General features: G+C 24.5%; 1 protein-coding gene across 1 annotated transcript in view; it reads left to right on the plus strand.

Moving 5' to 3' along the window:
- Nucleotides 1-5,064: 5,064 nt before the first annotated feature.
- LOC136989276 (adhesion G protein-coupled receptor L4-like) overlaps nt 5,065-24,997 on the plus strand; it is a 48,287-nt gene continuing 28,354 nt past the window's right edge. The window contains exons 1-7 of the mRNA XM_067287395.1: nt 5,065-5,247; nt 9,053-9,109; nt 9,209-9,852; nt 10,584-10,775; nt 21,420-21,488; nt 21,709-21,832; nt 22,087-22,188. Coding sequence (XP_067143496.1) covers nt 9,076-9,109; nt 9,209-9,852; nt 10,584-10,775; nt 21,420-21,488; nt 21,709-21,832; nt 22,087-22,188 — 1,165 coding nt within the window. The 5' untranslated portion in view covers nt 5,065-5,247; nt 9,053-9,075. The remainder of the gene's footprint in view (nt 5,248-9,052; nt 9,110-9,208; nt 9,853-10,583; nt 10,776-21,419; nt 21,489-21,708; nt 21,833-22,086; nt 22,189-24,997) is intronic.

Raw genomic sequence — 24,997 nt, forward strand, 5'->3', positions numbered from 1 at the left:
AAATTATTCTTATAAATTAAAGATAATATTACAGTTAGAGTTTCCAGATAATTTAATTTAAACCAGAATAATTTTATATATTTTACTTTGAACAATTACTCACTCTTTAATTGATTCAGTTTAAGAAAGATTAATACATTTATATTTCTGAAACTTTCTGCAATTTTGTTTGCATCTAAGCTGAATTTTCTTTAATTCTAAAGTCATTATGCCTTTAATTAAATGATATTTATGTAATATTGAATTAAACATAGGTCTTTAACATAAAAAATCTATTCTTTAATGCTTCACTCATCAATTATCTCTATAAATTTCGAATTATATAGTGAATATTTAATATAAATTTATATGTTCACTAACTTCTACTTTAGTAAAATTGATTAATAAGTAGGAACTAGCGATTCAAAAAGCAAGCTTTTTACCTTCTAATAAGTTAATATTGACATAAGATCATTGATATTAATATTGATTTCTAGGATATTCAAGAAATAGGAATATTTTCAATGATACTTTATCATCATTCATCCAAAGAGTAATAACTGAATCATTAAATGAGGATAATATTAATTATTTGTATAAGAAAATAGAGAATGAAGCTGTGAATATCGCTACTAAATGAAAATCAATATAAATTAAATTAAAAAATAGGGAAATTTTAATTTTTTCTTAATATTTTACTGAAATTAAGCATAATGTTTAGCAGAATAACTCCTTCCAGATGTACTGGATCAGTTTAATTCATTATTTGAGCAGTTCAGAAGATGAGGAAGAAGATAAGATGATGCTGTAATGAGATGTTACATGAGATAAAATATGCTAAATTATTTAAGTATTAATTATGTTTACTTTAATTATAGATATATTATGAATAAAAAGTAAGTTCATTTACTAAATTTAATTAGCACTTTTTTTAATGTAAAAAGCAAGTAAATTATATTCATTAGCAATTTAAGTGTATGTGTAGAGTTAATAAATGTATTACTACATCCCTTAGATTTTATTTAATTTATTCTGCTCATAATTATTAAGAAAAGCAGTTAATATTTAAATTATCCAACTGTAAATTTTTGCATAGATAAACACAATATCTCTGTCATTTTTAACATGTATTTTTAGACATGTAAATTAAATGTATTCTTTGAATAATTCAATTTGTACTTTTATAAGTTCTGGTAACACATTCATGTAAAAAATACGTTAAAAATAATTGAATTCATGAAAAAATACATAAAAAAAGCATTAAATTTTTTTCAAAATTTATATTAATAATAAATTCAATGTGTATCTTTATAAATAAATAATGTTATATTATTAATATTTAGTGGTAAGCCATTTAATAAAATTTATTTTTAAGAAAAATTCATATAAATAAAACTAAGTATCAATAAATTTAATTCATATACTTTATAAAAATATTTAATAAGTAAATAATGTACAGTAAATTAATGTTTTATTCAGTAGATCGCGTCCTACTGATTGGGAAACCATATTTGTCACCTCTGACTCTTCTTTAATATGTAAAGAGTAATGTTTTACATTTTTCATATCTTTTAACGTTATTTATTATGTGACAGAGTTGTTTGTAAGCGTAAAAAATATGGAAAAAAGTAAATAAAAATTTATATTATTATGATTCTTGTTTCCTGCATTTTAAATAATCTTCTTATGAATTCTAACACATTTTATATAGCAGAATTCCAATCAATCTTGAATTCATAACAACAGAAAAATCCTGTGAATAATGAGAATAAATCGGGGTCTTTTAATATATTTATAAATAAATAAAAAATTCAAAATTAATGTGTTTATTTCCTATAAAATTATTATTAATTAATTAATGTAATTTTATCAATTTAAAACCTGTCTAAAACAACTTATTTATAATTTAAACATAAAGAATTCCAAGTTAAATTTTATGAGATTGCTACCAATCTTAAGGTTAAAATAATTTTAAATATATATTTTGTAGATAAATCAATTTTTATTTTTCCTTCTGTTATATGTAACAGAGGAAAAGTATCACGATCAGTCGAAAAATGACCCCTCAAGACTTTTATATTTTTGTACTCAGGGCACCTTGAAACGTCAAGAAATGCAAAAATATTGGGGAGTTTCTGTATGTTTAGATGCTAGGGTGTGTGGGGCACTATTTCGTTTACACTTTTTGAAGCTTAATAACTCCTGTGCTTTTTGTCGAAAATGTCTGAAATTTTGTGTATTAGGGGCATTGATGCTGTTAAATTTTCGGGGTTAAAGGTCGACAAGTGAGGAAATAGAGGTCATGTGTCATATCTCGAGTGGGCTCGGACTTAATGAAGATTTTACTCGTTTTTAGCATTTACAATTTTTTATAAAACTCATTTCTATTTTCAAAATCATGCTTTTTTCCATTTTATAATTATTAATAACATAAAAATTTTTTGAAAATAAAATCTCATAACAGATGGACCCACGTACAATTTTAACATTTTTTTGCCTGGAAAGTTACGCAACTCGTTGCTGAATTTTTAAACTATATTTATAAATTATTAGATTTTTAAGAAAAAAAATTAATTTTTTTTTGTTACCAAAACACTAATATTAATTAATTTATTGATACTTATTAACAAAAATAGGTGTGTCTAACTACTTATTTACAATAAAACATTAAGGATTTGGAATAAATTTTATAAGTTTATAAACTAAAAAAAGTGTTTTATATTAATTAAATCGAATTTTTCTAAAGTTTCAAATCATTATACGAAAGACTTTTGTTGAACAATTCGTAGAAAAATCTAAAAGAAGAAACGACTTTACTTTGATGTCTAAAAAAGATTTCGAGTCCTTTTCATACCTTCAATTCTATCAAGCAAAGTCCTTTGGATTATTAAAGAGAAAACCATTACGAATGCATTTTATTGGAGATAAATTGAAGCACTTACATGGATTGCAAATCAAGATGACATCTTCACAACTGAATAGAATTTTATCTTAAGAGGCTAATGAAATATTATATAAGTTAACTTGCTACAGACAAAATTCACTTATCAGCAAAAATTTTTTTCCTCTTTAATGCTGCTTAAATTATTAAAACTCTGCAAATTTACTCTTATAAAACTTCATTTTTAATTTTAAATGAAACGTATTTTCTGTTTTATAATTTATCTGTTTTTTTCCTATTAAATATACTTAATTATTTTTAAAATTTAAACGTATTTGTGTGTAATTAATAAAATAATAAATTCTTCTTAATTTAAAAGCAATTTAATGAAACGTGTCGGTAGGCGTGGGTTCGGATCTCAGTTTATTCAGGAATGCGATGTGAGATTTAAGCTCAGTTACTTCAATAATTCAGTTGTTGATTCGAATTTTTCTTCTAATTGTTCTTAGATTAATTAATAAGTTTATTAAAGGATGTGATTCGGATCTCAGTTGGGATCCGAACAAAATCCTTTTATAATTAACCAATCAATTACTACATAACTCGGTTGCTGATTGATAAAGATTGTAGATTTAGATTTTCTTTCTCATTATTCTTACATTAATTAACAGTTTTATTTATTTATTCAATGCAATTCTTAAATTAAATTTAATAAATTATATTTACAGTCAGGAATTAATATGAAATAAAAAGAAGCACAATAAATATTTAACGTGGATTTAATACTGTTTGAAATTTAAAAATTTCCTTTTTTTTAAATTTTAATAAGGACTCAAATACTCGAATATTTAATATATTTTATTGAATTAAATGTAAAAAGAGCAGTTGCAACTGATAATTTTCTTACAATTTACAAAGAAAATTTATAATCGATAAATGATGTTTACTGTTTTTAAATAAATAATTACTTATTTGAATCATTTATTAAAACTTTAATGTTTTCGATGAATTACAATAACTGATATTTAGAGAACAATAAGAAGAAAACATTTATACAAGTATTAGAGCCCTGTAAGTAAGAAGTTTTTATTAATGAACCCCTCATTAGAACTGAGACCTGTAATGAAGAAGGTTTCGCTGATGAACCTCCATTATGTTGAGCCCTGTATTAAAGAAGTTTTTGCTAATGAATCCCCATTATAAAGCTGTGACGAAGGAGTTTGTACTGATGAACTCTGATTATGGAACTGTAATAAAGGAGTTTTTACTGATGAACCTCATTACACAGCTATAATTCCCACGTTATCTCCTTATTATTAGAAAATAAAGAAAGCTGTTTATATAGATTTAAATGAATTTAAAAATATAATTTACATAGAAATCTCTTATATAATGTAATTTTTCTTGGCAAAAATCTTTGTTTATATCTATACCAAAACGAAGTAGAAAAAGTTCCAAAGTGCATGATCTTAGATGAGTTGTGTCTGTAATTGCATCCTGTTTGCCTCTTCTTTCTGAAGTGTTGTATCGATTGTAACATCTCTTCTTTTTTTCCATCAAATCCGTTCAATGACGCATCTTACTTTTGTATACTACCTCTATATACTTTCGTACAAAACTTTTACTTTGTTAACTACAAAACAAGCACTTCTATAAATTTAAACAACTCAAATTATAATTTAATTTATCCTTTTACTTATATAAAACAAACTAGAATTGAAAAAAATTTAATTATAAACTTTATCAATTACTTACTCAAATTTTGTCATTAATTAAATTGATACATCAATCTAAGAGTTAAAAATTGAAGTTTAATGAATGATATGTCACAGTTTATCTTACAATTAAATGAATTAAAACGTTATAATTTTTACTTAAAAATGGAGTTTTTTTATTAATTTAAACATTAAATATAATTATATGTAATGTTACAAGGCGTAAAATAATTTATTTATTATATAATATATATTTTTATTAATATTTATAAATGTTTATTAAGAGAAAAGGTTATAAAAAATCTATAACATTCTTCCACTTTATATCCTGTACTACTCGATATATTTGTGTAATAATTGGAGTAAAGATTGAAAATGTCAGACTGTCGATTGACTACTATTCCATTCTCTAGTAGATGCTCTTCCTTTCTCTTCCTCATCTCCCCTGTTTTCCAGCATCTTGGTATAACCCATTGCGTGTCCGCCATTTATCTCCACCTCTGCTTGATCACTGCAGCATGGCTGCTTGCTTTAACTTTTAACTATTAGCACATTTAAACTCTATTATCATCGTATAGTAACACGTTTATATTCACTAAAACTTGAATTATTTATTTCACAATATATTCCCTATTGAATACAACAGTTTCATCAAATTACTATACCTTAGAGGTAAGGTTTCCATAATTTTTCTACTAATGAACAATATACATTTATACGTATATACTTTTTAAAAATATCTTTTATTTATAGGGAAAATATATTAGAAAATAAATTTAGATATATTTTTAAAAATAATTAATTAATTTTACCTGATTAATTTCGTTACAAATAAATTTTTTAACCTATTTATTATTCATAAAAGTAAGCAGCTGAAGATAATTTTTGTGATATTTGCGGAATTTGGAACGTTTTTGAAGCAATTCTTCGAGTACTTTACATATTAAAATATATGTAAATCTTATTCTGAATATTCGATCAAAATATTTTTAAAAATTTTATATTTAAAATTATATAAATTCCGTTGATATATACTAATTTAAATAACAAAGCTCTTAGCCATTGTAAATGTACGCGATCTGAAGGATTTATAAATTACATTCAGTTAATTATATCAAGGATTAAGTTTAGTTTTAAAATATATTATTTATAAAATTATAATAAAATATAATATAAATTTATCATTGAATTAAATATAATATAGATTTACTTAATAGAATTTTAATATAAAATTTTAAATCAAGTTATAGGAAGTTAACAGTTATAGATCCTGCTTTGTATATGGATAATAAGTTATATGTATATACATATTTTTTTATATTTTATTATTATTTTTTCTGGTTTATTAACCTTCCAGTCAGTTTTTGGAGTTGTCCAATTGATCCTGTATAGTGATATCTTGGATTGTTTCCAAATCTTTTATTTCTAAAACTGAAAATATCAGGATACTTCTGCATTGGTATCTCAAATATTGTAGTTATTTCCATGTGAAAGGATCATTTAAACCAATGGAATTTTTGAATTCTATCGAGTCGATTATTTGCTTTTTTTCCATTCTTTATTATTGATATTATATATAGGTCAATCAACTTTACATAATATATGCCCTTTCATTTATCTTCTCTTCCATTTCAATCAGGAGCAGCATTCAAGATTGATGCTGCTTCAATGCTGCTCCTGATTTCTACAAATGCATTTTTATCTAATATTGAAGAATTTGAATAAGTTTTTTACACTTTTTAACTAATAAAACTCTTAGGTAACATATTATATAACGTTATTTTGTTATTTTTTAAAGAAAATTTATTTAATTTTTCATCATTTTTTGTCACTAATTATTTATTTAGATAATATAATCGACTATAAAAACTCTTAAAATTTAGTAATAATTAAATAAAATATCAAACTTTGTGTCATTTTTTAAAATATAAATTAAAAAAACATTTTTTAAATAAATATTCCTGAAAACTACTAGAGTTATATGTAATGTAAATACCGGTAATTTTAAGAAGAAATTATTAAATATACTTTTAATTTAATATTGTAATAGTTCTCTAGTATGGTACGTGTTGCTGATTATTATTTTTCAATAAAAAATTAAATATATATTATGTAAATCATGATAAACATAAAAGGAAACTATGTTGTAATCTATAAAAATTTATTATTTTTTTAATTATTTTAAACAATTTTACGAGGAAAATAACAGTGTTGTTCAGTACAGGAATTTTTCTAAAATTAGGAAATTATTTAGATCTATACAATTCACTTAGAGAATGATTACATAATTATATATATTTTATAATTTTTCAATGGATAAAGTGTTTTTTTTTGTTTACATTAAAAGTATTATTATTTTGGGCATTTAATATTTTGCATCAGTATATTGGGCATTGAAGTTATTCTCATATATTTGTATTAGTATACTTGAATGAATGTCTTCAATGTACAAGATACTGATTCAGGTAACTTTTTAAATTTAAATAAGACAATTATTCTGAATGAATTTTTTATAATTAATATCCATTAATAATAAAAATACATTTGTTGGCACATAATATTTTTTAATTACAGAAGAATGATACAAAACTTCTAATGGAAGTATTTGACATAAAAATATATCATACCTAGGAGATAGTTTAGGTGAGAAATTTAATATTTCTATTTGTGTTAAGTGAAAAGAGTAATTTTACTTCATTAACTGAAGGCATTGGTCTGTTTTTTGAATAACTTGCTTAATTGCAGTTAAAAATTCCTCCGATTTCTGAGAAATTTTTATCCAAATAACATAAGAAAATAAAACAGCCTTCTTGAGACAATTTATTCTAATTTACATACATTATATTAATCATAAAGCATATATTTTATGTCATATAATTTTTTTAAGTCAAAGAAATATGACGTAAAACATTAAACAGACGTCCCCGATACAAAAATATATGTTGTTTAGGTGAGAAGTTTAATAAAACACTTGAAGAATTTCTATTTAAGATAAATGAAAGAGTAATGTTTCGTCTCCACACCAGAAACAAGAAAAATCTATTTCTGTTCTTATTCTTATTCTGTTCTATATCCACTATACTACAAATTGAACAGAATTTCTCAGAGAACTCTCGTGGCTTGTAACAGAAATTAGCTACGAGAGTTCTATGGACTAACAAAAATGAATGACGATACTTTTACAATGCTGCATTTCTTGTTAATATATTTGACAAAGTTAACAACGAATTCTTCAATTCTCTACCCACCAGTAGCCGAGTGGATAACACCACTAAATACTAGTAGTTAGTCATGGGTTCGCACCTCACTAGAGCACTGGCCTTATATTCCGAGTTTTGTTTCCTTGTCTGACACCTAAATTGGGGCCAGTTTCTTACATAAAGTCCTTCCTGGATCCCTTCTTGGCTGTAATCAAGCCAAACCATGTTTTAACCTTTCCTTCAGCCATTTAATTTTAAAATCATTTCTTTAAGCTGTAGATCAGTGTTGCCAGCGATTCGAAAAATTACGTCACCAAAATATCGCTCTCCAATTGGTTTAGTATAAAAAACGGAGAAAATTTTTCAAATACGGAATTTCCAGACAGGAAGTGACATCGTTTCTGTTTCTGGAATATTTTTCTGGTAATGTGGAAACCAAACATTAGTTGATTAATTGAAAATTGACATTTGAAAACATTGGTTAGGCTTTGTCGATGAATAATTTGTTCAGTTTAGGATTAAAAATTCATACAATTCCTGTGAAAATTTTATCCAAATAACACAATATATCGAAGTTCTAAATTCTGTTTTTTAATCTTATTAAATAACTAAGTGATAAAAAAATCGATTCCGAATTTCAAAAATATCAAGTTCTTGTATATTTTCTTTAATATTAAACAATTGATGTCACAGAATTCTGTTATTTATTTAATTTCCACACGAATTTTTATTTGTTTTTTTGTACTTTTTAAACAAGATTCAAATTAATAAAAACATAATTAAATTTAAAATGACAGTATTTAAAATTAGATATAATAATACAGTTTAAAAAAATATTTTAAAAAATGTATAAAATAAATACATATTTAAATGTAGATTTAAAAATTAAATTTTTTACAAACATATTTCTGTAAAAATCACTTTTTATTAATTTTTTCAACGAAAATTAAATACCTAATAATTTTTTATAATTAAGTAGTATATAAAATACTTACAGCATCAATAATTTTCCACGAGAACATTTGATTCTATCAAAATTTTTAATTAAAAAAATGAATTTTTAAAATTAAATTTTTAATTATAAATCTGGAATTTATAATTTATTATTAGAAATTCTTACATTATATTGATTAAAAATCCTAATTATTGATTTAATTAATTTATTATAAAAAATCAGCAGAGATATTAATTAAGATTTTTTTTTATTTATTATTTTGTTATTTCTTACAATTGTCATTTAGTTTACAAGAAAATTAATTTGATTATTAATTTTACAGCATTTAATTTTTGATAAATAGCCATGATTTCTTCATTGCATTTTATTTATTTAGCGGGTGAGTATTGCCGATAATTTTTTAAATTAATTTATTAATTAAATTATAAAATTTTCTGAATTGATTTCAAAATTAATTTCTTTATTTTATCGTGTGCAGTTTTAGAAACAAGTTTAGGATATAGCATTGCTGAGAACAAAGAGCACGAACTTGGTAGTTTGACATATGATGATTCCTATGTATTCAGCTCTGTACAAACAACTGCTAATAGGATTAGTAGGAACATTCAATCAAGATTTCGTACAAGCTTCCACATAGAAAGCAGCACTTTAGTAACAACAGAATCGAATCATCAAAGGCCACCATTTGTTGCTCACTCGACTTCTTTTATCACGAAGTCTGTCATGCATTCAACCGTTCCCCCTCTTAATACATATCACGAACTTTCGTCTATGGGTGATGATGATAATGATGATGACAATTTGGAAGATAAAACACAACAAGAGACTTGGATCGTTAATAAACACCTTTCATCATTGACTAGAGATATTGATAATAATAATAAACTAATTGGAAAAACTCGGAAATTTAATGACAGTGTTAATTCATCAATTGGTAGATGTTTGCCTGATTTTTCTGATAATATTTTGTGGAATGAAACAGAAGCTGGAACTTTAGCAGTTGCTTCGTGTCCATCAGAATATCTGGGGACACTTTATCGTTCCTGTTCTATGATTGGAAAATGGGAGCAGATCGATTATTCTCAATGTAAACTCGAGTATTTAGAAAAAATGGGCCATCTCGTGAGTTTTCTTACTTGCTTTCATTTTATTTTAACCATTTATTTTCTAAAAATAACTTGAAACAAAGCAAGACCTTTCATCCTTTCTATCTTTTCCATTAAATTAAATTGTAGAATTTAAGCTTTTGTATTCGAGGATTACAAATTAAAAATATAAAAATTACTTATAGATTATTGTAATTTAAAAAAAAATTTAAACTTAATTAACTGTATAAATGCACAATTTTTTTCCTTTTAAAGAATTAAATTTTTCTATCTAATCTTTTCACGTATTAACATAAATTTTTTAATGTTAATTAACAGATTTTTGGCATCGTTTCTTAAAACGCATTATTTCTATTAAACTATGCCAAAACTTTGATTTAAAACCGAATCAATATATATTTAGTCCTATAATTATTCATTAATTTTTAATTTTTAACGGAAAATTTACACGAAATATTTAATATATTAAATCCAATTAAAGAACTACCGTTGAGGAATTACTTCAATATTTTCCCACAAAGTGATGCTTCAAAGTGTAAAGCTGGCTAATTAATCTTAAGATAATTAATAAAAATAGCTCCTTTAAATGAACTATATTCAAGTTATTCTTAGATTAAATATTATTTATTTATTTTTTAAATGTAATTATTAAATTAATTTTTAATAGAAATTTAAATTAGAGAATTTATTAGAATTAACAAATGTCAATTATTTCTACTTATTTGAATTTTATTTAATTATATTTAGATTACCTACCACATTGAAAAGAACCATTTTGATGGTCTAAGGCATTTAGCAAGTGAATTTGCTGATTATTTAAAAGATAAGGCCTTAGTCAGCCCTATAGATAGACTCCAGGCATTGAATATGTTAAATGATATATTAAAATCTAATGGAGAAGTTCAGATAAAAAAAGAAAAAGATCGAAAATATGTTCAAGTAATTTCTCATTATCTTTTTTCCCTTTTAATTTATTAATAATAACTACTTAAAATTAGTTTTTTAAGCAATTACCGAGTACAAATTGATCCATTTTATCTTCTTAAATGAAGCAGAAGAATGGAAAATAATTTAAAAAATATAAGTTATTGGCATATTTAAAATAAAGAATTATTAAATTTAAAAAAATATATATTTAAAATAAAGTGATATGTTAAATATATTTAAAATAATCTGATATGTTAAATTTAATAAGAAATATATATAAATAAAAGTAATAACAATTACTCAAATATTTAAAATGCAAGAATCTTATTAAATGATTGAATTTATTAATAAAAAATATATAAATTAATTCTTTAAATTTTATTTTAAGATATTTACTTATTAAATATTGCATTAATTGGGTTTTATTTATTTTTTAAATTGAAAACAATTGTCAAGTATGATTTTTGCATGCTTTGAATAAGTGAATTTATATATTTTTAAACTTTTTTTTTGTTTTTTCACGCAAGAGTTATTCGTGTAAAAGGTAATTTTATTGATATTTTTGATATTTTCATTCCTTTCTTTCCACTTTCCACTCTTGTTTTTTTATATAGTCAATGTTTGATTTCTTCTTCACGCTATCTTTAGACATCAAACAAAATATATTTCTTATAATCTATACTTCTTATATATATATATAGCCTACATAATACTTTGTATGAAAATAAATCGTATAAAGTCAAATTTTCTTCTTATATCTTGATACCTTATTGATTTTTACATTGAAATTTGATATTTCTGTTTATTTACATATAAAAATTTTATTACTTGATAAATTATATAAAATTATTATTTATATAATCACTCATAAAATTATTCTATTTATAAATAAAACTTAATCTCTTATATAATTAAATTTTGCCTAAAATCTCATTTGTAAATGTATTAATCAACCTTTTTTGTATGGAAGGAGCAAGATATAATATATGAATATAATTCGCGCCACTTGAAGGGGTCGCGACCTACAGCTTGAGAATTTATGTTAATGTATAAATTAAAACTTTTCCAGTGGCTTTTTTATTTTAATATAAATTAAGTTGAATCTATTTTTTAAATTGTTAATTTTATTAATATTTTATAGTAATTATATATATAAAATTTGAAGCAATTTATAGAATATTTATTATATTTTAGAACACGTTTTTAAACAGCATTTTTGTGAAAATAAATATATATTTTTCTAAATTTTATTCTTTATACGCTGTTTTATATAATACATTTACTTATATAATTTTTTAAAAATTATAATGATAAACAAATTAGCTATCGCGTAACGTAGTAAATTATTTATCAAATTTTACCGAATTACTTTTATTTACGTATAAAATGTTAATTTAATTCAAAAATCAATAATATTCTAAGCTATTATATATTCAAATTTTCGCGTAACCTTATTTTAAGAAGTATTAACCAACTTTTTTTCATCGAAAGAACATCGCATAACAAATAAATACGATTTGCGCCACTCGATGGATCGCGAACCCCTAGTTGACAAACTAGAATTACAATGAATAATTTCACTCGCTGTTAATGGTTTCGTTTAATTTTAATATAAATTAAATCGAATTTATTTCTAGAAAATCGTTAATTTTACTTATTGTTTATTGATCGGAATTTAGAAGCAATTAATAGAAGTATATAGATTATTTTTACATAATTTATTTTATTCTATTTTTTTATTAAAAAATAACTTTAATTTTTTTGAATTAATTCAAATTAAATCGTGAATATTTAAATTTAATTTTTTAGTAATATTTATAGTATTTGATTAATCGTTTTTCGCAGTTTTTATCCAAGAGAACTCAAAAAAAAAAAAAAAAAATTCCTGCATTAAAATTGATCTAATTCTTTCAAAAGTATCTTAATCACATCAAGTTTGACGTATTTTTATTTTAAAAATTTATATAAAAATTTTAAAAAATACGTCTTTTATTTGCTACTTCTTAATTCTTTAATTTTAAATCTATTTGTTAATATAAATATTTGTAATTTAAACATTTTAAAGCATTTTAAGCATTTATTTTAAGAAAACTATTTTAAGCATTTATTTATTTGCAAAGGGAAAATTTCCCTCTAAGGGGGTAGTACAAATACAAGTATTACACAAAGAATTAGTTTACATGATAAAAATACATAAAACATACTTTTGTAACAATTATTAATTAACATAATTTAAGCATTTATTTATTAAATCTATATTTAAATTTTTCAATTTTTTAAAAATTAATTTTAAAATTTTTGTATATTTGGAAATTTAATAAATTCTTTTTTAAATAAGTAATTTTTAAAATAATATTTACCATAAAATATATTTTTTACATTATTTATTTATTTATTTAAGAATTATATATATACATATTTAAAAAATATAAGTTTAAGAAATAAATAATGTTTTTGATTTTTTAAAATTAAATTAAATGTTTTAAGGTTTAAAAGGCTTAAGGTTTATTTTAAAGTTTAAATTTAATCTGTATATAGTTTAAATTTAAGGCTTTAAAATAGCTCTTAATAATTAAATGAAAGGTTTGAATTTAATTAAAACCTGAAAAGTCTAAAATATTAACAGTTAAAATTTCAAAATAAATAAATTTATTTATTTATTTATTTATTAGTATATTATTGTTAACTATTATTACACTGATTTTTTAAAATTATTTTTAAGGTAAATGTATTAATTAAGATAAGCTTGAATTAAATTTTTCTTTATATTTCAGAATTTACTCTAAAAAATGTATTTTTTTATTAACATGAAACAACTTAGTAATTATTATTATTATTTTATTTTAATTTTTCAATTAAGAAATTAATGAATATAAACAAAGAATTTAAAAGAATTTATTTTATTATTATTATACTCAAAAAAACATGAATAAAGTTTAGATGGTTTTAGATAAGGATAATATAATTTTTAGAATTTATTAACAAACAACAAAAAGCGAAATATTTTTTCTTTCTTACTCCTCGTACTCCTCATTTCCTGTTCTTCTTCCTCTTCACATCCTCTTCCTCATTTCCTCTTCTTCTTCCTCTTCTTCTTCTTTTCCCCCTCCTCCCCTTTTCTTTTCTTCTTCTATTTTCTCCTCCTCCTTATTTTTTTCTTTTCCTTTCTTCTTCTTGTTTTCCTCGTCTTCCTCTTTCCATTTTCTTTTTCTTCGTCTATTTCTCCTCCTCCTCCTTCCTCTTCTTAAATTTAAAATGGATTAGTAATTAAAATTTTTGATATTTTTAAACTTAAAAAAAGCACAATATTTTTAAATTAATAATAAAATAGCTAATAATTGTTAAGAAGAAAATGGTCTTTAGTTAAATATATTTTTTACTAAAAAAGCAATTCACTTGTTTCATTTTCTCAAAATGTTCTTTTGTTTTCAATTTACAAATAAAATTTCGATTTTCTTTGTACAATAAGAGCCGTTTTAACGTTTTTTCTTTGTATTTTTTGTGTATGTTTTGAATTATAAGTAATAATTTTTAAAAAATTCTTTTCTTATTCAAGTTCTCAGATAATTGTAATTTTCATTTTTCTTATTTTCTTATATTTTCTAATGAAATTCTTTTGAAGTTTAATATTTTATAATACTTCTTTTATTGATTTTTAAATTATTTTCTTACATTTCTGTCAATAAAAAAAAAATAATATTTTAAGCTCAAAATTAACTATTGATTGTATCTATAACTATTGCTCTTCGTTATGCTTTTACCTTGTTAGAACAGAATATCAAAAATTGTGTTGATTTAATTATAATTACATTTTTTAAAATTAAATTTGTGATTCGTTAAATTGAATCAGAATTCGATGTGAAAATTGGATTGCTTCAGTTAACAATTATCTCATAAATTGAAGAAATATGTGATAAATATGTTTCATAATTTAATAAATAAATAATTCTAAAGATTAAATTTAATTATTGTGTTAATAAAAATCTATAATTTAATCGAATAAACAATCAATTAGGCGAAAAAGTCAGTTATCCAAAATATTACAACAGCAAATAAGTCGGTTTGGGTCGCTATGAGTACATCTTTTGCTCACTATTTTAGTGTTCAAGAAGATTAATAGATAAATTTTAATTGAATTTTTAGTCATAATTGTTCATTGTTAATTGTAAAAATAAAGATGTTTGACTAAAAACATCTTTATTTTTATATTGCTAAAATTGCTGAAACTCACGATAATAAGTGATAAAATAGGATACAGATTGGCCACAACTATATCCCCTACTTTAACTTAAAATAATAGTATTGAAATTCATACACAGTAAATTACATGATATTAGAAAAAGTATCCTTTGATGAAGGATTTTAAGTTTCACTTTATTTTTATATGAAAGCCCGCAATGTTGACGAACGTCCTCACGAAGCGTATTCTTTTTCTCGAAAACTTTCCACATTTAAATTTGAATTAGTTGATCCCATATACAGTGTTGACTTCACTTCTTCACTTTCCTTCGTGGAATTTTTGGGAGAATTTCCCCTATTCTCGTATCTTTTTAACACGACCTCTGTAGTTCTGCGCTGCGCTTGCATCACACCGCAATCTAGGATCTCTAAATATGGAGCCAAATTTAAATTTAGATTTTCTTACTACATCAATGAGTTTGTAAAAGATTGGTTTGGGTCCCCTGTAGGTGGGGGGTCGAGGCAATTGTCCTTTTTGTCTATAGGATAACGCACCTCTTGGAAGGTCGGAGATTTGGATGATTTGGGGCTTTTATTCCATTTGCATATGAGGCAAAATTTTTTGTAATATCATACTATAATTTAATGTGCACGAATTACAAAAAGATTGAATTTATATAAAAAATGAGACATAATTATGGCCCACTTTGTATATTTTTGAAGCATAAAAAGTAATTAATTATTATGCCTTTGTGTCCTTTTTAAATAGACATAAAAAATAAGTTTTGCATATTTAAGTTTTGTTATATTTTATCTAAACACACACACTACACATAATACAACTTTTGAGTGTTGTATCTATAAATAATTGTTTTAAAAACATATATATAAAATTAAAAAAACTATAAATAATATTACATAATATTTTATTTAATATAAAGTTTTTGATGAATCCGATTAAAAAACCATTACCTGAATATTTTCCTGACATGTTAAAGTTTTAATTTCATTCTTGCAATTTCTGAAAAGTGGAACAAGGTTATTTATTCACATAAAATGAGTGTAGAGAGGCATAATTCAGATTTAAAAAACGGCCCAAACACATTCATATTTAATTTTTTGAATCTTGGCATTTTCATGGCAGAGAAGAAAGCTTTCATCATCGGCATCATCGGCGATGGTTGCAAATACAATAAATATACATTCACTAAAAATAGAGATGTTGAAGAACTGTGCTGAATAAGTTATGTTAGTTGATGTGCTGTCATTTATATCCATTGAGAGAAAAATTCTTCTTTCATGCTTCAGACGATTTTTGCAGTTACTTTCGTGCCGAAAACTGATCTATTTTTGAACCCATTTAAAGTCTAGACTGTTCTCTTTAAGTTGCATTTCTTCTTTTTTATAGAAAAATACGAGAACATTTTCGCAGTTTATGTGTATTATACGTAACCTTTACAAATTACAGGTATGAATCCACTGATTTTTTGCAATGAAGAGAGAATATTTTGTCCTATTATAAACTTAAAAACATAGACAAAATTTTCTTTAACCGATGATAATCGCAATATGTAACTACCGGAAAATGAAAATGCGCATTGCAAACATCATTATTAGTTGTACGGCTTGTAAAAGAATTATATCAAATATTGCAATTCTTACAATAAATTTGGATTTAGATTTATTCTATTTTAAGCAGAATTTATCTTAAAATAAAAGCTGATACGGCATTTTTCTAGTTTTCTAAAGGAGACAGATTTATATGTGTACAAGTACTTCGTACAGTTATCTTGAGGATGTAGATAATTAAAATTATTTCTGTATGAGATTGTATCTCTTTATACAGCTCTGTGTATATATATACATATATATTCAGAATTAGTTCCATTCTTTAAAGCCACTTCCACTCGAGTATTTTACTGTTTGAAAGAGATTTTAAAAACAATAAATGGGTATTTATATACTACAACATCCTTTCATTAGTCTATAGAATGACGTATTTCCTTATGTTTTAATTTTTTGATTAACACAAGTATTAAAAAATCAGCTTTAATTTCTACATTTTTGAGATACAGCTTATCTTCATTGGATGAAGAATATCAATATTTTTATTCCTCAATTTATTATCGTCATTGAGAGAGGAAATAGTTACTATCGATGCTAATGAAATAATACAACTAAATTTTTTGTTCTTTCCATAGAAAGGTGGCCTAGAAGTTAATTTTAAGTCCTGAACCTCCTGTGAGTATTAACCTTAAACTATATTTAGCACAACTGTTGTTTTTATTACATAGAATTAGCCTTAACATAACAAAAAAAAAAGTATGAATAACTACTTTTAAAAGACAACAGAAGACTTTTGGGCTACTCCGTAAGCTTTAAAAGGGACTAAATAATCTCAAGAACCGACAGTTGACAATAGTAATGATTGATTCCGAATCAATGTTTCATCAGATTGATTCTTTTCTCAAAATATCTATTTGTAAATCGATCATCGGAAGTAAGATCGATCCAAATTTCAGATTCATAAACAACACAAAAGGAATATATTCAATTACAACTGAGGCCATATCATTTTTGATGCGTGTATCGAAATAAAAATTGGTTTATATAGAAAATATACGAAACATTTATTTAATATATATCTGTTAACGATAATTGACTTCAAAAATTTGTATCTAATTCAATTTTAGTTAAGAATTTGTAAATTTGTGATCGAGCTTTCTATAAGTTTGCAATTTTCTAATCACTGGTTCACACGTGACATTGGTACGTGGAGTCTTCCAGGATATTTTTCACATGTATAACACCTAAATAGAGGCTAGTTTCACTTAGAATGTCCTCATTCCTTGGAAGATCGCCTAAGTGTTATGTTGCCGTATCCCATCAAACTAACCAACTAATTTTCAAAATTTTAATGAAGATTTCAGCAATTTATTCTTTAATCAAGAATAAATTGTTGAAATCTTCAGTAAAATCCTTATAAATTCGATAAGAAATAAGTTGCATATTGTTTTACGTGAATAAAATTAATTTTAATACACTCAAGCTTCGATTTAACGCCATTTGTTCTCCTCTAAGATTTGGCATTAAAACGAGAATAGCGCTAAACTAAAAACCCTCAGACAATTAAGAATTAGACTATTCGAGGCCCACATACAAGTTTTGAGTTTGAAAGTTTGGAAGTCACGTGGTTGTCGTTTGCAACTTAAAATCTTGCATTCAAAGTTCATGTAAGGTTCTCTATTTACGTGGAAGATCCATTAACGATTATTCATTAGCGCTTTGCAAATGGTGGCGCTATTTAGAAGAATGCTATATTGAGGTTTGAATGTAATTTCCGATTTAGGAAAATATAAATTTTCAGCAATTACAACGTTTTATACACTCTAGTTGCATTAATGGAACGATCTATATATATGAAATCTACAGCAAAATTCATGGGTACAGTGTATTACGTTACAAATAATTAAATTTTATTGAACTTTGAATCAATCCTAATGTTTCCGGAAATAGTTACAAAATTTTCGATCCAGATATCATCCATCAAACAGAAAAATAATATCTGTAAGCGTGTCATCGAACGATGATGCCATCAGCAATCATTGATTTTTTAATTTATTTTTTTTATTTCTAACCACATCTTTTGTTCGAAAATAAAGTTAATTACATCAAAAAAATATTCACAATCAAATATTTTGTAACGTTATTTAATATTAAAATTATTATTAATATAAAAATTTGTGTAAAATTAAATTATTTGCTTTCGCGAGTCAACACGAAAAATTAAAATTTCGCATTTTAGTTTTGCTCTTTTAAGCTTTAGAAATCTTGAAATAAAATAAAATAAATAATAAAAAGTAGATATTTGTTTTAATATTTGTTTTTATAAAGATTAATTTAAAAATTAATTTTTATGAGAAAATTCAGGAAATTAGTGAAGAAATCTTCAGCATCACTAAGGATCAGATGCTGTAGAGCTTCTGATCTTTAGTGATGCTAAATTCACTTAAGTTAACATCCCATCCTGTGAGAAATATGAAGATCCTTTTCAGGCTTATCAGGTATTCGGCTAGGACCGCAATGAGGGCGGATGGAAAGGAACGTGGCCCAACATATTCGGGACAAACCACCTTCCGAAAAATTTAATTCAAGATTCTCCAGAACGTTATGCTAACTCCTTAATCCAGCCGTCTGATGTCTGACCGTAGAGGGTCAAAAGCTATTTGGTCAGACAAAAGAATTATTCTTTATCAAGTTAATAAACAGAAAAGAAGTTGTTTTGTGTCTTACGTACATAATTTATATACATATATACATTATTCTACATAAATAATCGTTTAAAATCCCGTGAAAGAGAAACTAAAATGAGGAAATTAATGAGTTAATTCGACGTTTTAAGAGTTTTTTTTCGAATTTCTCCAATTTGGATTCATATTAAGAAAACCTTTTTAAGTAAAAAAATGCTAATTTTATGAATATTTTTCCATTTTTAAATATTTAAAAAAATAAGTGTACAGTACATCCTTTTTTTACATAATGCTTATAAACATCTGTTAGCTTTTGTCTCTTAAAACTTATTGAATATATAACTTAATTTAATAAATAAACAAGAATTTTTAATAAATTTCTTCCATATTTTAATTAACTTAAAACTTAATTTATTTAAAAAATTTTAAAAATGCTTTTTGAATATTTTTTGTTGTAAAAATTATAATTTTTAAAATATTTTTTCCCTTTTGTTTTCGAAAGATGAGATAAGAAATTTAAAAAAGAAATTATTAAACGTTTAATATTAATTTGATAAAAATTACATTTTTCTTCATTTTATAATTAATATATTTTTAAAACATGAAGGAGTTAATTCATTAAGAAGTAATCACATCAAGCATAAATAGTGAAGAACAGCATAAATAATAACTATAAATTCTATATAAAGTATTTTTATATTAATTAATATAAAATTATATTTAATTTATTTAATTTTTTAATTATTTATAATGATATTAATGGGTTAATTTAGTTTATATATATATTAAATAATTTATTTTCAAGTATAAAATGTGAAAAATATGTATAAAAAAGTAGTCTTTTCTACTGTTTGAGTGCTGAAAATCCATGATTTACTTGATTTTTTAAGCACTAAACTATCTTAAATTTGTTAATATATGTTCAAAAAACATCTTTAAATAATAAAACGTTTAATTTTAAATGTTTTTATTACATAAAAAATATATATTTTTGGTATTTATGAAGGTATTGACAGTACCGAAACAATTTTATTACACTCTTAAGTGTGTAGAAATGTAAGCAATAAAAATTTATTTTAAATATTTATCAAGTAACTAATTAAATTGTTTTAAAGTTTTTTTTTAAATATTTATATATATATATATAAATATAAACCTTGATGAATTTCATGAGAATCGACCGCTGAGAATTTTCTAACCGGGACGAAATTTGTTCTCCTTAATGGAATTCCTTTAATGTCCCTTATATATAAAGAAAACTTTAAATTATATTTTAATATAATGTAAAAATAGAAAAAGGAAATGAATTTTAAAAATATAAAATTTTAGATATTTTACCTTTTTTTTATTATTATAAAACTTATAAATGTTGAACTTCGTTTCCTAGATGTATCGATTGATAAAAGATAAATTTAAGTGTATTTCAATTATAAATATATTTATTTCCTTATTTTTATTATAAATCATCGAATATTTAGCTTAAATAAGCTAATTTATCTAATATTTATGTTAAATTCTACTTAAAATTTATTTTGCCTTTCACTATAATGCCCTTAAAGTGAAGTTGTTTGTGTAATTAAAATTATTATGTAAACACTTTCCAACAAATTTCTTACTTAGTCTCATACTTTCTGATTCGCCCTATCTGCTTAGTACTTTACTAAGACCTTCTGTATCTTTTTCTCATTCTCTTCAGCATAGACTTGTGAGTAAGTATTACTCCCTAATGATAAATCATTGAAAAATTTTGGATTTTATTGAAAATCCTCACAACTTTTACGTGATATAAGTTTTAAATCGCATTTTAACTATAAATTATATTAAAATATTCCCGAAATTCTTATATTAAATCCAAATTTTGAACTTGATGCACCATTACTCTAACATATATTGAATTTAGCCTATTCGCTGATCAATACACTTTTCCAAATTATAATATGAAAAAAATTATTTAAAACTTAACTGTTTTTATAGGGAAATATATAATCTTTTAAATAAAACCATTGAAAATAATTTTATACATTAATCATGCCTTGAAAGCATGACATTACTCGTTAGTAACTGCTTAAAAATGAGATTTATTTTCATTTTAAATGCACGTTTAAAGCAATATTCTATAAAATTTCACATTCTAGATATAAAATAATAAATATCTTATTATATTATAATAAAAAAGAAGTGAATTTCATGCTCTAGAAATCATAAATTTTGAATTTTTCAATTCCAGGCACTTCTAAGAGTATGTGACATTATCCTAGCAAGAAATATTACATTCACTTACGAAAGAGAGAAAAATGTAAGAACTTTTAAATAAATAATTCAATAAGAAAAAATTGAATTAGGTCATGCATAAATTATCTCCCTTATGTGAATTTAAATGTAACACACTTGAACTGTTCAATAAGACAAGTATTTATTAGCTTCATACCTCATTTAGTTCGTATCTATCGATTTTTGCATTTGTCAAAATTATATTTTATCTTTTTTTTTTCTTTCTTTTAAAACCTATTTTTCAGGCTTTACTTAGAAGAAAAGCTGTAGAAATTTTGTTAGATTTAACATTTCTTGCTGATAAAATACTTAGAGCTTTGTCACGTGTGAAGAAAAAAGACGTGGAGTTCTTCCAGGCTAATAATATAGGTAAGAACCTTCGAATGGTAGCCAAAGGTCAGTTAACCACTGTGAAGACTAAATTTTTTCCTTATTTAAGTAGCGAACTACTCATTAACTTTATGAGAATTGTTGAAAATGAGCTGTTTGGCACGCAAACGAAACGTGGTTAAGTGATTTTTTAGCTACCTGTATTTAGAAATTATCCGAAATTTTGAGTGAAATGTTATGAAAATTATTTATATTTTACTTAAATAATGTTCTAATTTAATTCTATTTGGTAGAGATGTATATTTTTACTAAAGAATTAAGTAAAAATATCAATTGGATTGCTGAAAATGACAGTTTAGATATGGATCTATTCAACACGTCTTTCAAGTTAAAATGTAAGTTCGATATTAAAAGTTTTTTTTAAAAATAATATTTATAAAATTATATATATTGTTTTATCAAATATTGTTATATATTGTTATAAAAATATATTGTTTTATCAAAGTTTAATAATTTAATATTAATTTAAGTAGTAAGTTTTTCTCTATTTTTTAATGTTAGAATGCTACCATTTACAGTATAAAATAGTGTAAGTAACAGAATGACGTCAAAATTATGTCATTCCTTTAATTTTTTAATATAAAAAATATAAAAATTACGTTAAAATGACGTATTAATAAGTAAACTATTGTTTCGAATCTATTTGTAAACACAGTAATACAGTGAAGACCAATGTAGTGAATAGTTTTGATGGTTCTTGTACTTTATGTATTTAGTGAACTCGATATAGTGAATGCTTTATCTCAGTTTATTATATTGGGAGTTTACTGTATCTGGTTTAAAATATAAAATTATTGAAGCACAAAACATGTTTATGGCCATTATACGATAGTTTGTGAAGTTCAGAGATTACAAGTGCATTCTAAAATCAAGACTTTTCCTCTAAATCTAATGAAATAAATAAATAACAGTAGAATTCAAAGGGAATTATTTATTGTGACATCGTCAGAATGCCGAGCTGCAATTTTTAATCAACTTTTCATTTCAAAATCAAGCGCTTCCGGTCTAGACCGGAAGTTGCGAGATTTTCGCATGACTTCCGGTCTACCGGAAGTCATACGAAATACAAACTTTCGGTCTATGTATACGAGAAGTCATTATATATATAGTTAATCGGAGCCTTCAATCCCCGTGCCAGGTCTTGATTTTTATCTATCTAACTCCATTCTTGAGATTAACGAAGGACAATAGACAGCCAACAGTGAGATTATGGTTGATGTTCCCACATGGATATGTGATATAAAATGGGCGAAATGTTCAAAGTCACGTTGGAATATTTGCTTATTTAGTGTTTTATGGTCGATTCACACGAGATACAAAATTAAGACCGCAATAACCATCAGTTACAAGCTCAACCAATCGTCTTTGACGTTTGTCAAGTTGTTCGAATTTCGTCTCATTGACGTCATTCTTACAGTTTTCTTTTGAGAAAGTGTGATGATGACGTCAATTTGACGTAAAGGCGTACACTACTCAGTCAAAACGAATGCGTGTAATGTCAAAAGTGATAATTGGTGGAATCAGTCTTTGTCTTAGTTCTATCGTTTGTGCGCATTAATCTTTAATGTGCAACGGTTTGTATACGTGTATTGTATAACCGGTGTGACGTTTCTCTAGTGTACGTTGTAAACTTTGTTGTCTTAATTGATTTCCTGTCATCACAGAATTATGCAAATCGTAATGCAAATTTGATTTCTTCCCTGGATGTGCCTTTGTTAAACCACTTAAATTACAGGAAAAAAAATTACTTTTTATATTGTTTTAGATACAAATTAGATACACATTAGTCACCTTGTTTGGTCGCAGATTGTAGATATTTTTAAACTAAAACAGAAAATTGCGATCAACACACAGAAAAAAGCAATTTAACATTTCCTGGAATGTCAAAACAGATAATTAAAAATAAATTCTCAAATTTTTTAGTCTGAAATGTTTTTGTTATAATAAAAAAACGTGCAAATGTTTTAAAATTTTATTTCTTTAATACTAAAACTATAAAAAAAATGTAATTATTAATGAATTCTTTGTTCAATTATGAAAGAAATACATTAAGTATTTTCCCAAAATAACTAATTTTTTTCTTGAATAAAATATTTTTTGACGTTATTTATTAGTTAAATGGTGTGAAAATAGTAAGAATATTTAAAAGATATATTAAAATAAATGCAAATGCATATAAATATATACGTTCTGATATAGCCTGACTAGGACCCGTTGTAGATTTGTTGAGGCCCTAACCAATAGCATTTAAAAAGTCATTTACTTTCACAATAATAAATTTAAAAAATTAAAGTTCTAAATTATATCTTCAACCCCCGATATAACGGCGTAATGAGAAGAAAACCATGATCTAGTAGTATTGTCTGGTTTAACTGAAGATGTTATGGTCAACCTTATGTGAGATGTGATACGACAAGTAGCCCTATATTTATTTGTCAAAATATAGGGCTACTTGTCTCATCATATCTCAAGTTATAAGGGAAACTGACACAACATTCTTATTACTTTTACTTTCTTCTGTTGGTTACAATAGTTTTATTACTCCCACTATTTATGTTAGGTACAGTTGAGATGAAGAAAATGTTGACGTTGATGGTTCTTGGCATAGTTAAAGATGGCAACAGAAGTGTTGGTGGATCATTTGGAGCCTTCAGTAGAAATAATAAGGATGAAGATTCAAAATCCAGAATTAAAAAGCAGCTTTGAGAGAAGAATCATTTAGAAGAATATTCTGAAAAAAGGTCATAAATATGACAAGTGAAATTAGATGCCTATGAAAGGGGGAGGGGGCTTAAAGAATAGAGTCAGTTTTGACGGAGAAGTAAGATATTCAAGTGTTAAAGTCATGAAGAGCCAAGAGGCAATATCTACTTAGTACAGTCAAATTGAATATGAAGAAAGATATCTCTGGGAAGACAGTAAGAAAGTTGGGCCGGAAACACAGACATGTGTTTTATGTTGAGAGCACAGAAGCGAAAGTACTGTAGAGAAAAGTACAGTATTCGGCTATGCCAACGGCGACAGAGCTGTTTGTAGTAAGTAACACAAGGGCAAATTTGCAATAAGGCAGAATAATGGAGTTTTGAGTATGGTTGCGCAGAAGACCGTACACCATGATGCTGCGTAATTATGGAATGCCCTGTG

This window comes from Centruroides vittatus, unplaced genomic scaffold (genome assembly GCF_030686945.1).
Source record: "Centruroides vittatus isolate TY-2023 unplaced genomic scaffold, ASM3068694v2 scaffold_464, whole genome shotgun sequence".
Lineage (NCBI taxonomy): Eukaryota > Metazoa > Arthropoda > Arachnida > Scorpiones > Buthidae > Centruroides > Centruroides vittatus.